Source organism: Mauremys reevesii, linkage group 20 (assembly GCF_016161935.1).
Source record: "Mauremys reevesii isolate NIE-2019 linkage group 20, ASM1616193v1, whole genome shotgun sequence".
Taxonomy (NCBI): Eukaryota; Metazoa; Chordata; order Testudines; family Geoemydidae; genus Mauremys; species Mauremys reevesii.
Window position 1 is genome coordinate 21,787,883 of NC_052642.1, and position 15,101 is coordinate 21,802,983.

Genomic DNA, 15,101 nt, shown 5'->3' on the forward strand with positions numbered 1-15,101 from the left:
GGCCAAGGGGAAGTGACGTTTCAAGGTCATGTGACCAGTTCAGCCGCGGTGGGGAGCGCAGCGCTGGGGGTTGGGCCCGACCCAGGCCCCAAACATGGGATTTGCAGTGATGCGGGGGCCCCCGCAGGCAGGCACGTCCCCTCCCAGCATGCCGTGCGGCCTCCGGAGAGGTATGTCCTAGCATGCCATGCGGCCCTCACAGGGAGTCCCCTCCCAGCATGCCGTGCGGCCTCCGGAGAGGTATGTCCCAGCATGCCGTGCGGCCCTCACAGGGAGTCCCCTCCCAGCATGCCGTGCGGCCCGGCAGAGGGGCACGTCATCTCCCAGCATGCCGTGCGGCCCGGCAGTGACATATCCCCTCCCAGCATGCCGTGCGGCCCGGCAGAGGGAGTCCTGTCCCAGCATGCCGTGCGGCCCGGCAGAGGGGCACGTCCTCTCCCAGCATGCTGTGCGGCCCTCACAGAGAGTCCTGTCCCAGCATGCCGTGCGGCCCGGCAGAGGGGCACGTCCTCTCCCAGCATGCTGTGCGGCCCTCACAGAGAGTCCTGTCCCAGCATGCCGTGCGGCCCGGCAGAGGGGCACGTCATCTCCCAGCATGCTGTGCGGCCCAGCAGAGAGGTATGTCCCATCCCGGCATGGCCTCCACAGGCAGCCATGTCCTGACTCCCAGCATGCCGTGCGGCCACACAGCGAGACACGTCCCATCACAGCATGCTGTGTGGCCCCCCAGAAGAGAGGCATGTCCCATAGGGCTGCCAACCCTCCAGGATTATCCTGGAGTCTCCAGGAATTAAAGATTAATCTTTAAAGATTATGTCATGTGATGGATCCTCCAGGCAGCCATCCAACCAAATTGGCAACCCTAATATCCCAGCATGCTGTGCGGCCCTGCAGAGGGGTATGTCCCAGCATACCATAGTCCAAATTGAATTGAGCAGATGTTTCTGCCTGCCCCCTCATAAGCACATCAGGGCGAGCTCATGCAAGGCGTAGAGGAGCGATGCACTTGCTGTGCTAAAAGAGACAGTGCTTTGGGTGGACGGGATGTGTGAAGGCCCCTTTGTGGACAATTCCCAGCTGTTAGTAATGATACCAAAGAAGTTATTGATAGCTGAGACTGGAGAGTTTGTTCTGTGAAGCCCTAATTCTCCAGTCCCTCGCTCCTCAGTTTCAAGGGTGGAATCTCTTGACTAATTAGGCTGTCTCTGATAGTGTTGCCACCAGTGTGGGTTTTGACTTCTGTGGCTGCCATTTAGGGGTGCCAGGTTCCCGTTTTTTTTCTGAAAAGCTAGTTGGAAAGGGAACCTGGTAATGTCCAGTCAAATGTACTGACTGGACACTAAAAGTCCAGTTAACGCTGTGACAGTTCTCCCCCCTCACCCCCCCCCCCCGGCGCCGAATGCCACCGGATGTGCTGGGATGCCAATGAGTCAGCCTATTCTGCCAGCCTGGGTCCCCTTTACCTGGCCTTGCTGAGCTAGGCTCACAAGCCAAGTACACAGGCAGGGCCGTGCCCAGCTGCACAGAGAGACAGAGACCCACTCTGGAAAGATCCAGCTTTAGGAGCTTGACCCAGCACTCTGGTGCCCACTCCCTTTAAGAGGTACAAACTCAAAGGTTTATGAAATTTGCCCCCTCCCTCAATGTGGAGGAAGATATATACAACTTTGTGCCCTCCCAGTTAGAAATTACATAAATTGGGTTATATTATACACAAGAAATAAGTTTATTAACTACAAAAGGTGAATTTTAAGTGGTAAAGAGGTAGCAAACAGAACGAAGCAGATTACCAAGCAAATAAAACAAAGCATGCAAACTAAGCTTGATTCACTAAAGAAATTGGTTACAAATAGTAATTCCTCGCCTTAGATACTGTCTTAGGTAGATTCCTTGACAGGCCAGATATCTTTCCAGCCTGGGTCAAGCAGGTCTTCCCCCATCAGTTCCAGTCCTTTTGTTTCCAAGCATTTTCAAGTATCTCTTTGGGTGGGAAGGCGGAGGAGAAAGGAACTGAAGACCTTGATTGTTTTCCTCCCACATCTTATATAGGATTTCTGTAAGGCAGGAAACCTTGTTTGATTCCCTCACCTCCCAGTGGAAAAGTTCAGCAGTCCAGCCTCAACTTGGAGCAGCCGAGACAGGTCACCGCTTGCGGGGAGCTGCCTGAGGTGAGCGCCGCCCGGATCTGACCCAGCCCCAAGACCCTTCCCATGCCCCAGCCTCCTGCCGGCCCCTCACCAATTGGATTATAAACCAGAATTTCAATGAAGATCAGAAATGCCAGTTTATAGAACTTTCTGGTTGGTGAAGTGCTGGATAAAACAGCTTTTACTGTATAAGAAATGCTGATAAATAATCAGTGCCCTTCCCTTTGCCTCATCTAGGGGTTGAAATCAGCCTTCATCCTAATAAACTGTCTCTAGTTACTGTATCTGTGGTGACTCTATTGATTTCCCAACTTCTCCCTGCCCTCTGCTGTTTTGATTACAGGGTTCGGTTGAGTGTGGAGGAAGATGGAGGCCACTTTGCCGGCAGTGGCAGAGGAGCTTTTGAAAGAGATAAAAAAGGCTTTCCAGGAGACCTCGCATAGTATGTGGAGAAAAGCACAGTCATACTAGGATGTTTGTGGTGCAGTCATAGCCTGGATAAGATGCCAAAAAGCTTTGAGATACCATGTGAAAAAAACCACTCCTGCCCCATGGTGCCACAATCGGTCTGTAAAGAGACATGGCTACCCATGGTGGTGTATAAATACCAATAATGTCATAGCTTTCTGGGGGTCAGGCATTCAGCGTAACCTTGCTCAGATCTTCTGAGGCCCTAAGGAATATGTGGCCTTCAAAGAACATAAAGGGGCTTGAGCTTCAGAAAATGCTGAGCTCTTGCCCTTTGCAAATGGGGCTCTTTTAAAGGGACCCAAATGGGATGCCCCAAAATCCATAATCCTAGTTACTCGTAAGCGTCTCATTTCAGCAGCGTTGTACAGCCAGTATTGTGAAGCTTTTTTGTTCTATACCTTCCAGACTTGACTGCATGTGGGTTGCCCGTACTTCCAGTTTCACCTCTGCTGGGCCAACTTTCTGAGGCTCTAAGAGGTTGAAATCCTTATTTATGGCTGCACAGTTAGCTTCAGTGTCAAAGTTACTTGTGGTGACAGTGCTGGAGATAGGACTCTTGAATGGGGATGCTAATTTGCATATCATTACCCAGAATTCATGTTCATGGCTATTGCTACAGTACTCTGTGTGCTCACAGTCTTACTAACTTCAAAGCCAGTAAGAAAACAGAACCTATACAGAAATGTTATAATTGTCCCAGTTAACCAGCAGAGGGGGCTATACTACTGATCATGATGGGCTGCTTGTTCAGAGGGCAGTAAGCAGCCCAAGCCAACAGTTAGGTCCTGGCCAATTAGAGCAGCTAGTATGGAACAATTGCTATTCTCTGCACGCTGCGTTACTGAGCTACACGCTGAAAGAGTCCTGTTGTGTGTGTTTAGATGACAAATAGGCCAAGTGGCGCCTGCAGAAATGGAGTGTCTGTTTAAAGAATATGTTCTGCCTGAGCCAGAACCAAAGGAAACAGAAATACAGGGAAGCCCATTTGACCGTCCCATTTAAAGGAATGGCACTGGATGGCTAGTTAGCATCGAAACAGCCCCAGTGACTGAACCGATTTTCCTGGAGCTCAGCGTAGGTGCATTATGGGTATTGTCAGTAATGTGAAACCAACAAAAAAAATAATCAAAAAAGTACTTTTTAATGTAAATATCCCCTTGGAATGCTGGTAACATTGTACTGGGACCTGAGAACCAGAAAATGAAACCAACCAGTCTAGTTTCATTATCCAAATTGAGTAAGGTTGGAAAAGTCAGCTAACAGCAGCCATGGAGAATACATTAGATTGTTAGAATATTTACAATTGTAATGATCTAAAGTCCCAATCCCTCAGTGACATCCATCTGGTAGATCCCCACACCCACCCTGAATCCCATTGGAGGTAACTAAAGGATCAGATTGCAGGATCGGGGTTAAACTGTTAAGTAAAACAGGTTGAGGATTTTTTTTTAATGTAATTACTCACTTTAACAAGTGCTCCTGTTAAAAAGAGACATTTTTCTGTGCTCAAAATCAAAACCTACAAAACATCGGAGACGCCTGAGACTGCTGGGAAAGGAAAAGCATTGTTAAAAGACTAGAATTTATATGCCACAAATTTATCAAGTGACAGTTTGATTCGAAGGTAAAATTGCAAGGGAATCAGCCTGTTAATGTGAAGTGCAAGTTGTTAAAACCTTCAGGCCTGTCTTACAATTTTTAGATGTTGGATATTAGAAAAGTACATGTATTTGTGGCTCCATATTACTCTTTAAAATTCATCACTGCAGCTCTGAATCATTTTTTAAAATGTCTGCACTTAATGTAGGTCCTACATATAAGAAGTCATATTGAACATGCACAGTTTTGTTTATATGTGTGATCTACATAAGGAGTGGCAATTGGTGGTTAGGTTAATTTAAAAAGAAATGTTTCAAAGGCATTGGGAGACTCTTGTGACTATATTAACTGGGGAGAGCCCAGCATACTGTGACTGGCTTCTGCTCAGGGGTGCATATCTGGGCTGAGATCTGATGCTGGAGAGGGGCCAGGACTGGAATACTGGGGAATGTTGCAGATCAAGATTCAGGGACACCTGCAGAACTGTGTGTGAGGGACCTGGGACTGAAATAGCAAAGGGTGCTTCTGCTGAAATGAAAAGACACCTCCCTGTTTTCAAGTCTGGTGCAGCTTGCGCAGCAGCTAGAACCTAGGAACTTGACTGTTGGCCCCACCATCTCATGAGGGTCTGTGGATGACTCGTCTGAAACCATTCCAGCCCAGCATCCCCTATTGGTGAGCCCAGGAGTCAGCAAATTTCACACCCCACAAACAGAGTCCCCCCCAATGCATTGTCCATGTGTTTTTAATCTGAGCAAACGGGCTACCTATTGTGCTTTAAGAGGTAGGAGGGTCATTCTTCACTATCAGCGTCTGCCTGCGATTCTGACGCCATCACCACTGGGGTCATGTATTGTGAATTCTCTCCCCTAACAAACTACTGCACTGCTTCCTATGTCTCTCGGGTTAGGGAGGTTGAATTGATCACTGTAGGGGACAACCCTGCATGACCTATGGGGATGGACAAAGTGGAGCCCACGGGGCCTCTTTCTGTCTCTAGGATCTTTTGCAAAATGTTTAGCCAAAATGAAATGTCTTTGTCTTTTTGTTGCAGTTCCTGATGCTCTCCTGCTGGTGTAAGTACTTTCTGCTCTGCTCCTCATCCCTTCCTAGAGGGCACACTCAAGTACTTTATAGTTTTGCTTTTTTCCCTCTGCTGCCTTACATCTTTTTTCTGTTTGACCAGCAGGCGTTTCTCGTGAAATGTAGCTACATTTTTAGCAGGTGGTGGGATTGAATGTACAAGCCGCCTATTTGGGGGGTTTCCCCGGGGCTGCTTGGCTTCCCCAATGTCTCCCAGCCATAGTCTGAGCTCGTGTTGTGAAGTGTTCTAAGCAAGGGTGGATTGGACATCCAGGGACCTGGGAGGTCTCTCAGAGTTTTAAGGCCAGATTCAGACCAGGTGTAAGGAGATGTGACTTCAGTGAAACCAAAACTTTCTTTCCAAATCACCCTTCCAGAGCTTCACATCTCCTGATGCTTGGATGCCGTTGTGAGCACATCAGCGTCTTCGGGTTGCCCTCTCTGTCCGAGCCAGAGGGACACGTGGTTGTAAAAGAGGGAAAGAGAAAGGAACCTATAAAAGTATCCATGCAAAATAACTGCCACCTGGAAGGTCATGCTGAGAATCCCATTACTGCCAAGATGCCTGTGGAAAAGGGAGGCCGGGGCTGGCTTTCAGTACCTGTGATCTGAGCCTGGGAATGTGCCAGCAATGCCCACAGCCCCCACCCCTTATTGATCCATGGCAGTGCTGGTACAGAAGCAGCATACGCAGGAGAACACACTTTTACAGTCACACTGTGATGCTGCATTCTGACTTGATTATGGTTTCAGACAGGCAGGGGTTGACCAGAATCTTTCAGGCCTCATTGGCTTTGAAAACGAGTTTTGCAGTGTATCACTGGTAAGTGGAGTGGGGTGAAATGTTTTTGATGAATAGTAAATTTGGTGAAAATGCATTGGGGTAGGGCATCGAAACTGTTTGCAAGTTGGGATTGAATTTTGTGAATAGTCTTAGCTGAAAAACAATGGAGAAAATTTTAAAATGTCAAAATGGTCTGTTTTGACTTTTTGTTTTGAAGGGGCACCTCGTTTGGAAATTTAGCTAATTAAAAAGGGGTGAAAAACATTAAAAAATGACACAAAATGAAAAACAAAACAAAAAAATGGAAGGTAAATGAAACACTTCATTCAACCTAAACTTTTTTGGCATGTTTGTTTCAGCAAGAAAAAACAACAAAAATCAGTTTTGGCTTGAACCGAACCAAATATGGGGGGGGCTTGACCCCCAAACTTAAAAATCAATTATTCGCTCAGCTCCTTTGGTGAGAGTCTCAATGCTTTTCTGTAGGTTGAGAGAATCATTTGTTTCTACTCCACAACTCCCTGTCCTCCATGGACCATAACTGGGCTTGGAAGGGTTAGATGTTAATTGATAGATGTCAGAACGGTTGATTTCTTACTCAAACTAAAAGTGAAGAGGAGGGAAAAGAATCTCATTGTAAACTGAGTAAAGTTATTTTAGTGGAATCCCATTGATAACTTAATAACTGTTGATTATTAACTACTGTCCCCTGCCCCCGCTCAGTTGCCACTCTGGCTCAGGAGTACTCTAATTCTATTCCTGAATCTGTTCTGAATCTCGCCTCCTGCAGGCACTGCATTTCAACTTGGCCGCTGAGTTATTTCCTGCTAGTACAAAGATGTACATTGATAAAACTATATTTAGGGAAAAATCTCTAAAATCTCTGCAACAGCCATTGAAATTCATTCAAATCAGCCCGTCCCAACCGTAAGCCCAATCTAATCATTAAGGAATGTGTCATGCTGGGAATCCTTCCCCACCCTCCCACTCTTTCCTTTGATGAAATCACTCCCTGTTTGCTTTGAATTTCGGCCTCTCCTCCAAGAGTAGGTCTGGCTGTTCGGCATAATCAGTGACGTAGACTTGAGCCAGTTGTGCTGCTTAGAACATAGAGCTCCGTCTCGAGTGCTTTGTGTGTTGACGGGGATCAAGCACATTCTCCCCAGAATAAGAGGCTTTTCTGCTTCCTTCTGTTCTTGTTTTTAACCATTTCTTCCTTCACACATCTCCTTGTTTTTTGTTTACCTTTGTGACTGATCCAGACTGCACGGTTTTTTCTCTGTGGATAAAGGGTCTATAAAGCTTATCTTTATTACCTCTGAACTCTTTGGAACACAGTCAAACCAGCAGGATGTACAGATCCAAAATAACTTTTAAGCCTCTGAGCTGTTTGGACAATAGGTTAAGGGCTCAGGTATCCATAGCTGGCACACAGTTAATCATATAGCCCTACGTGATGTCTAACACATGCAGATAAAAGCCTTTCTGTAGGGGTGCTGAATGTAACCGCCTCAGAAGGAATACAGAAACTCTAGTCTCCTGCTGGAAGTCACGAGCGTACGCTCTGCGGACAAATGTGCATCATCACAATGGAATAGCAGGAGGGATTCTCTAGTCATTTCCAGCCCTTGGAATATGAGCAGGAAGCATCCAGATAGGGGACGAATCACGTGCTAGACTGTCAATGCGCATGCGCTTAGCCATATACAAGGGAGAGAGTGAAGTGTTTCTCCCTGGCCTTCAGCTTTGTACTTTCCCAGTGTGCTTTGGGGCAAAGCAGAGCGCTGACTTACACCTCAGTTATGAGACTCAACCTATGACATGACCATTGTAAGCTAATCCAATCTCATGCTTCAGGGCAGGAGCTAATTTCTCCTGGGGTCAGGAAGGCGTCCCCTCACCCCAGCCTCTGTTGCATAACAGACTAGTTCATTTCCTCCTTAGTATGAGGCATCAAGTGTTGGTCACGGCTGGAGGCAGGATTCCAGACTGACTGGACCAATGAGCCCACCTGGGATAGTGACCCCTGTGCATACTTAGGCTGCTCTGTGTGCCAGAAGCACCAGTTCCTTTTCCCCATGCCCACACACTTGTTTTTTCTAATGCTGCTCCTCACTGATAACCGGTCAGACAGCGCGATGGCTCTCTGCTGTCTGCCAGAGTGGAGTGCAGCCTGCGGGTGTGTAGCTCTTCCACTTGCCAACTTCAGCTGCTGGGGGAGTTGGAGCCTGGCTCCTCTTCCAGGGCCCTACATTAGGTTTTTCTTTCCAGCTCTCTTGCTGCGACTGCCAGGAGTGCAGCTCCCCTGCGGGGAAGTCTCATGCAGACAGGGCAGCTGCTGGTGGTTTTTTTACCATGGTGTTATCTAGACCTGCTCGGAGCAGGGGTGGGTGTCACAATGGTTTAAATGCTAGTGCCTTGGCTGCACTGTGGCTTCCACTCTTGCAACTGCCAAAGGCTGCCCTGTTTGATAGCAATGCTGAGAGCCTCCTATAGACACCCCTGTGGATGAAGGAAGCCTGGGTCCCCTTCCCTCATGCCCCACTTGTGATAATCAGTGGACCTTAAAAGGACACCATCAAGTTAAAAATCCCCTGTTAAAGCGAGACCCTTACCTGTGTGGCTGATAATACCTTGTGTCCGCAGAGTCCAAAGACCAGGCCTGAAATCAAGGCCCCTTTTTTCACTTTAGTTGGAGACAATGACCCACTCTCTGGGCCTCTTGCACTTGGCCAGAGCTGCTGGGTTGCGGGTCACAACACTGGAGAAGGGACGTGTCCTCCCCAGATAGAACCTGTTATTTGTCAGCTTTAAAGAAGAAAAACTTCAAAAACCATTTATTAAATCTTATTGGGGGGTTTGAAAAATCTTGAGGGCTTGTTTGTGCTTGGGATGGAAAGCGGGGCAGTGTCTCTCTCATGTTCTTATCTTCCACCCTAGACAGAATATGAAAACCTTACGGATCCTCTCAGTGGGTGGGATCTGTCCCTCCAGAGACAGCCCCACATGCCAGCAGCCAGCTTGTCTCCTGGAGTTGGGGCTGGGATTGGCAGTCCCGTGGGAAAACCTGAAGAAAGGAGAGAGAATGACCAATGGGCTTTGCTGCTCCTAATCAGGTTTTATTTGGGGGCGTTGAGCACATCACACTAAGGCGGTGCTGGGATTTTTGCCGAACACCTTTAGCGATGCGCTGGGGATCCCTGGCCACACACATCGTGGGCTCTGCTTGGTTCAATGACCTTTAAGAGAGAAATCTTGCTCCCATCAGAGCCAATGACAAGGCTCCAGTTGATTTCAAGAGGAGCAGGAGTGGCCCCTACATTTGCAGCACAGCCTAACCCAGGGACCTCTTCTCTTCTAGGCTGAAATTTGTATTTGGCTCATCTGCTGTGGCAGCCTTGGATTTGGTTGATCAACACTCAGTCACGCGACTCGTGTCTCCTAGTGGAAGGGCCGTGTACCAGGTACGGACCAGGCTTTCTCCCGGCTCCCTGGCAAGTCCTCTAGTCTCTTTTGGTTCCTGTCTGCCCATGTGGCCCTGTGCCACGTAGAATAAGGAAATGCACTGACTGCTTCAGAACCTCCTTCGGTAGAGAGGGATGTGACATGGAAACATACCGCATCTTAAACTGGGCCAGGAGAGCCATCGTGCCAGGTGGTAATGTAACCCCTACAGCAAAGAATGGTGCCACTCAGTGCATTACACCTCCCCGAGAAGCATCCAGCTACTCCCAGAGACAAGACCGTTTGTCTGATCTGAGCTGGCAGCTCCCTGTGCTGTATGGATACCGGTGTTAGGTGGATGTTTTCCGGGGATCACTGATTTCAGTTTAGTATTTTCATCATATCCCTCAAAGTTCTGTATCACTTCTGTCCCTTGGGAACCCTCGGACAGGGCCCCGTCTCTGCAGAATAAGCTTTGATCCCTTTTTTACCCATCACAATATGTCCCCTGAGTGTCCTGAACTCTGTGTCTAGCAGCGTGTGCTACCAACAGGTGGGTCACTCCCTGCCCAGCCATGGACTAGTGACTTCACTGCCAGCGGAGGGAATCTGCTGCATCTGGAAGCTGTTTCGGGAACAGGTGTGAACTGAATCAGGGGGCGCAGTCCAGCTCACAGTGGTCAAGTCTCCATATCACAAAACCCACCAAAATAATTGGCATCCTTGGCAGACAAGCGAAGGTCTGAATGGGCCACAGCGATCCACGTGCCCTTGCCCACAGAGTGGGGTCCTCCAGGGCCAGGGTTGAGACCTGTTAGCAAAAGGGGCTGATGTGTGGAGGCTCCCCACGCTGGGATAAACCGAGGGCTGCCGTCCCCGTCGGTGCCAGTGCAGTACCTTGCACCAGGCTCAGTGCACCTCTGAAGAACGCCTCCTTTATTAATTGGAGGCCTTGAGTCTTTTCCTTCCTTGTTGCTGCCCTTGTTAAATACCCAGCCCGGGAGCTCCCAGGCTCTGGGCTGTGTGTTTTCTAGGGCTAAGATGGAGCACTGCATGCTGGGATGTGACGTCTTAACTGGCTGCACCTACATAGGAAGGCTGAGGGGAGCAGCAATTTGTGCCATTTTATCCCAGCTCCGTGCAGCCTTTGAAGTGAACCCCCATTAAGCAGAGGCAGTGGGGTGCGGAGACCCCAGCTCCGCCTTCATGCTTCTCTGTCCATGCAGGGTCAGTGCATTCTCAGCTCACCTTGCAGCAGCTCCTCGCGGCCAGCGGGGCTGGACATTTCGCATGCTGTAGCTCTCCGAGCCCCTGGGTTTCCATTCCTTAGCGGTAACTGGACAGCGTAGTGAGCACGCGTGCTCTGTATGTGCTGTTAATGCCTTGTGTGTGGCGTGCCGCCCTCCCGTCTCCTGGCAGCAATGCAGAGCTCTTCCCCTGCCTTGGCCGCCAGCGCTGCCACTGTGAGGAAAGGCTGCACTGGAGGAGATCCCCCTCCCTCCACCCAAGAAGCTCTGCTCCCTAGCTCAGTGACATGGGGCGTTTCAGCACTGGCCATAGCACAAAGAAGGCCCAGCAGAGAGCAGGGTCCCCCTGTGCCGGATACTGCACAAAGTGAGTGAGCGAGTCCCTGCCCCAAATTGCTCCCAGCCTTGATCATCAGTGACCGGGTCCTACAAAGGGGCAGCTTCACCCTTCTGGGTGCTTTGGGGTGTTTGCCTGGCCGGCCGCCTACCCAGCTAGTGCACATGCTCTCTCAGGTGTTTGCCCCTCTGAGGGCCAGATCCTGCTCCCATCGAGTGGAGTAAAACCCCACTGACTTCAGGGCAAGATGGAGCAGGCTCTTTGCTGTGTGATTGCCTTTGACAATCCCAACCGATAGTTACAGTTTTTTCCTGTACGGATTATCATTCGCTAACATAGTCCGATTAATGTATTTTCACTCACAAGAAGAGACTTCAGAGCTGCTCCCCTCCCTGCTTCAGGAGGCAGAATCCGAATCGGAGGCTGGTTCCTGTAGGGAAAGGAGCAGCAAGTCTTGGCCAGTGAGCAGAGGGTTAGACAGACAAGCCAGGTTGCCAACCCACAGGCGCTGATAAGTGAAAAGCCCCACCCCTGCTCCACTCACCCTGCACCTAGCAGTGGTCTGGTCTTCCCAGCGGTATCAGAGAGGAGGATGGGAGTGGGATGGCAAAGTGGAGTGAGGACGTCTTCCCAGCTGATAAATAGCCTGGGGGCCGGGCATGCGTTTCTCAGCCGCTTTCCTTTTCTGGGGCGCGGGATTGCTGCTGCTGTAAGGCCTCTGGAGAGCTGTTCTCTTGGAGGCCTTGACGCTCCATTGCAGCACTCCTCCTTGCAGCTGTAGCCGCCGTTCCGGAGGTGCTGAGGCAAGGGGCAGAGCCCCCCAAGGACTGTGATGAGCCGAGACGGGAATGCGATCAGGGGCTTTGTCAAGGCCACGTCCCTGAGGTGGCGAGCGGCACACGGCGTAGCTCTGGATGGGTGCATTGTCTCACAGCTCATTACCCTTTCGTGGGCCGGATCCATGGATGTAACCAGCTGAGGAGAGCCGTGTCAGTAGGCCAGACTTCCTGTGTGCGCTTACTGCCAGCAGGGGAGAGGGTCTGCTGGGAGCGAGGGGAAAGTCCTCAGCAGGGCTAGATAATGCACAGATCCACCTATCAGACAAACAAGTCTTGGACTTGCCCTCACGAATGGTGCCCCTGCAGCCCAGGGCTCGGACGCAGATGGGAAGGGGTGTCAGTGCTAATGGACTGTCCCCAGTGCTGCCTGTGGTCCATCATCCTGGATACTGCTTCAGAAACAGCCTTCTCCCGGACACAAACAGCTCCCTGCAGCGTAGGTCACTTTTCCTTCCAGCTACCGAGCTGGGCCAGAAACTGGCCTCAGCTTAATTACCCCATTCAGGTGAAAGCAGCCCTTTGCCCCTCCTGCTTAGTACGGCAGTGCAGGGATCGCATGGCTGGCAGCTCCAGGCCTGATGTTACAACTTCCCTCTGGCCTCTCTAGTCTTCGTCTGAAGGGCTGTCCTGGTGCTCACCTGACCTGCAGCCTGTGGGCTAACCCAGCTCCCTGGAGCGCCGGAGTGGGGGTGCCTCAGACCCGCCGGTGACCTCAACAGGCAGTGTCTCGTCATTGGTCAGCAGAGACACAAGCACCAGCCAGCGGCAGAGCTACAAGCCTTTATTTGGGGGGGTTAAAAAATATGCAAATCTAGATGCAAGCTTTGGGATCCTGGCAATTGTCAATGTTGCGAAGTCTGGGCACCGGTGAGCCACACCCAGCGTGACCAGTGACGGGTACTCAGCCGGCCATGGAAGTGAAGCCAGCCAGCGGGAAGGGGGTGAGATGGCAAATACTTTTCTCCTCAGGGTCAAGCTCAGACGAAGCATCTGAAGCCTGTTCCATCCCTCCTGCCTAACCTCCCCTTGCTCCCTTCAGCTGTTGGCCTGGCCTGATCTGTTTGTTTAGTGTTGATCGTTCACATCCTGCATCTTTATTAGATTATTTGTTTAAATATATTTTCATTTTAATTTCCTAGAACTCTGTGGCAGCCTGCCCCGCTGTCTGTAAACAGATTAAAATGCTCATGTGGAAATGTCTGCTCAGCTCCTGGGCTTAGCCATATGGTGCTGTTTAATCAGATGCTGGTTGCAGGGAGATGGTAAATGATGGAGGGACCTGGTATTTGCTGGAGTGGAACACTACTCACCTGACACTTCCCCAGATGCCTGTGCAGCCAGTTTTCCAGCACTGCGCTATCCCTGCCTCCTGTGCTGGTTTCCCCTGGACCTCGTCTTATCCATGCCACAGACGCACACAGAAAGAGGAAGGTTTGGAAGTTTAAAAACTAGCTCCTGGCTGCCTTGGTTCTTTGTGCTCAGGAGCCTTTTCCGACGTGGGACCCACAGCAGAGCCTGGCTGCATGTCTGGTGACTTCCACCTCTTCCCGCTCACCGGCCATGCAAGCGGGATATGTGCTTCTCTCTCTGAGGTCAGGATCCAGCTCCTAGCCTTATTCGCGCCATTGGCTTGCCTATGTCACAGGAACCCCAGAGTGGTTTCCTCTCGCAAGCTGCGTTTTGGTTGGGTTTGATCCGTCTTGAGTTCTTGCAGGACAGGATGGACAAGCCCCTGGGAGTTTGCAAAGTGGCCCTTGTTTCCCCAAGACCGGAGAGAACAACGGGAGGAGACAGCGCAGCGTCTCAGGGGTGGGAAGCAGGGCAACCCCTAGTTCTGGCCGCTGCCTTTCAGTGCTGCGTGGCCCATGGATGTGAGATACCACCTGAATCAGAGAGCCATGAAAGGCCTGTTCTTTCCGGGAGGGACAGCCAGCGCCACAGGGGAAATGCGCAACCAGCGCAACGCTGGCAGCCTCTGAACGCGGCTGAGGGAAAGTCGCCAGTGAAATACTTAATCTTGCAAGCAAACAATCAAACGGGACAGAGAATAACAAGCCTATTGCAAGTGAAACAAACAGAGTGTGGAGTGAAGGGGAGCCCAGGGCAAGCAAGGTGAATGACCAGTCTCTTATCGAAGCCCAGTCTCCTCCATAGTGTAAACACACCCCAGCTACCATTTCCGCTCCCCTCCAGGCCCAGGCCAGCTGGGAAGCAATCCAAAAACCAGACTGGGGATGGGGGGAGATAAGAGATGAGTGCTCCCAAGTTGAATATCGAGCCAGCCCCTGGCACATGGCTGGCAGGGAAAGTGGAGCTGCACTGCAGAGACGTTCCTAGGAGAGCTGCTTTCAGGCTGGCAAGCGGAGCACTGGATTTGGAGGTAGTGTGGGCGTTAGGAGGAGGCTAGGAGGAGCGCGGTTTCCCGGAGATGGATGTCAGTGCGCAGAATTCGGATGGTCTCTGCTGCTTGCTCACTGTTAAGCCAGGGGATGCTGTCTCGTGTGCATGACTGGGACCCAGCCAAAGCTCGCTGCTCTGTGGGACTAGAGCAAAGAGTGTTTGTGGGGTCGTTGGATCCAGTCAGGGCCCCTTCCTGAGGGCTCGTCTACACAGCAAAGCTTTCCAAGTTACACTGATATAAAGCCTGTGTGGACACGCTTAGTCCAGGACAAGAGTGTGGGGGGGTTGGTTTTACTTAAACCCCTCAAAAGCAACATAAGCCGGAGCTGGAAAAGGCCTGTGCTGGAAGAGGAGCGTTCCCATGGGGATTACACTGGCATAACTCCAGCCTTTCACATTCACCCCGCAGCATGGATCATTCGAACCCTCCTATGGGGAGACAAGACCTTTGACATCAGTGGAGTTGTGCTGGGGGTCGGGCCCATGTCCAGTAACTGGACGGATTTAAAGGAGATCAGGATGGAGACAGGTGCGATTGGTTGTGATTTCTGTGAAGCATGGCCTACAACAGGGGTAGGCAACTTATGGCACGTGTGCCGAAGGCGGCACGCAAGCTGATTTTCAGTGGCACTCACACTGTCCAGGTCCTGGCCACTGGTCCGGGGGGCTCTGTATTTTAATTTAATTTGAAATGAAGCTTCTTAAACATTTTAAAAACCTTATTTACTTTACATACAACAATAGTTTAGT

General features: G+C 50.5%; 1 protein-coding gene across 3 annotated transcripts in view; it reads left to right on the forward strand.

The window, feature by feature from the left end:
- ZSWIM7 (zinc finger SWIM-type containing 7) overlaps positions 1 to 15,101 on the forward strand; it is a 24,077-nt gene continuing 8,976 nt past the window's right edge. Inside the window, exons 1-5 of one of the 3 annotated variants that reach the window (XM_039507649.1) lie at positions 1 to 170; positions 2,050 to 2,168; positions 2,491 to 2,589; positions 5,272 to 5,293; positions 9,446 to 9,548. In XM_039507649.1, coding sequence (XP_039363583.1) covers positions 2,514 to 2,589; positions 5,272 to 5,293; positions 9,446 to 9,548 — 201 coding nt within the window. In that variant the 5' untranslated portion in view covers positions 1 to 170; positions 2,050 to 2,168; positions 2,491 to 2,513. Of the gene's footprint in view, positions 171 to 2,049; positions 2,169 to 2,490; positions 2,590 to 5,271; positions 5,294 to 8,366; positions 9,201 to 9,445; positions 9,549 to 15,101 lie in introns of those variants that run through there. The other 2 variants (XM_039507648.1, XM_039507647.1) reach the window with 2 other exon arrangements.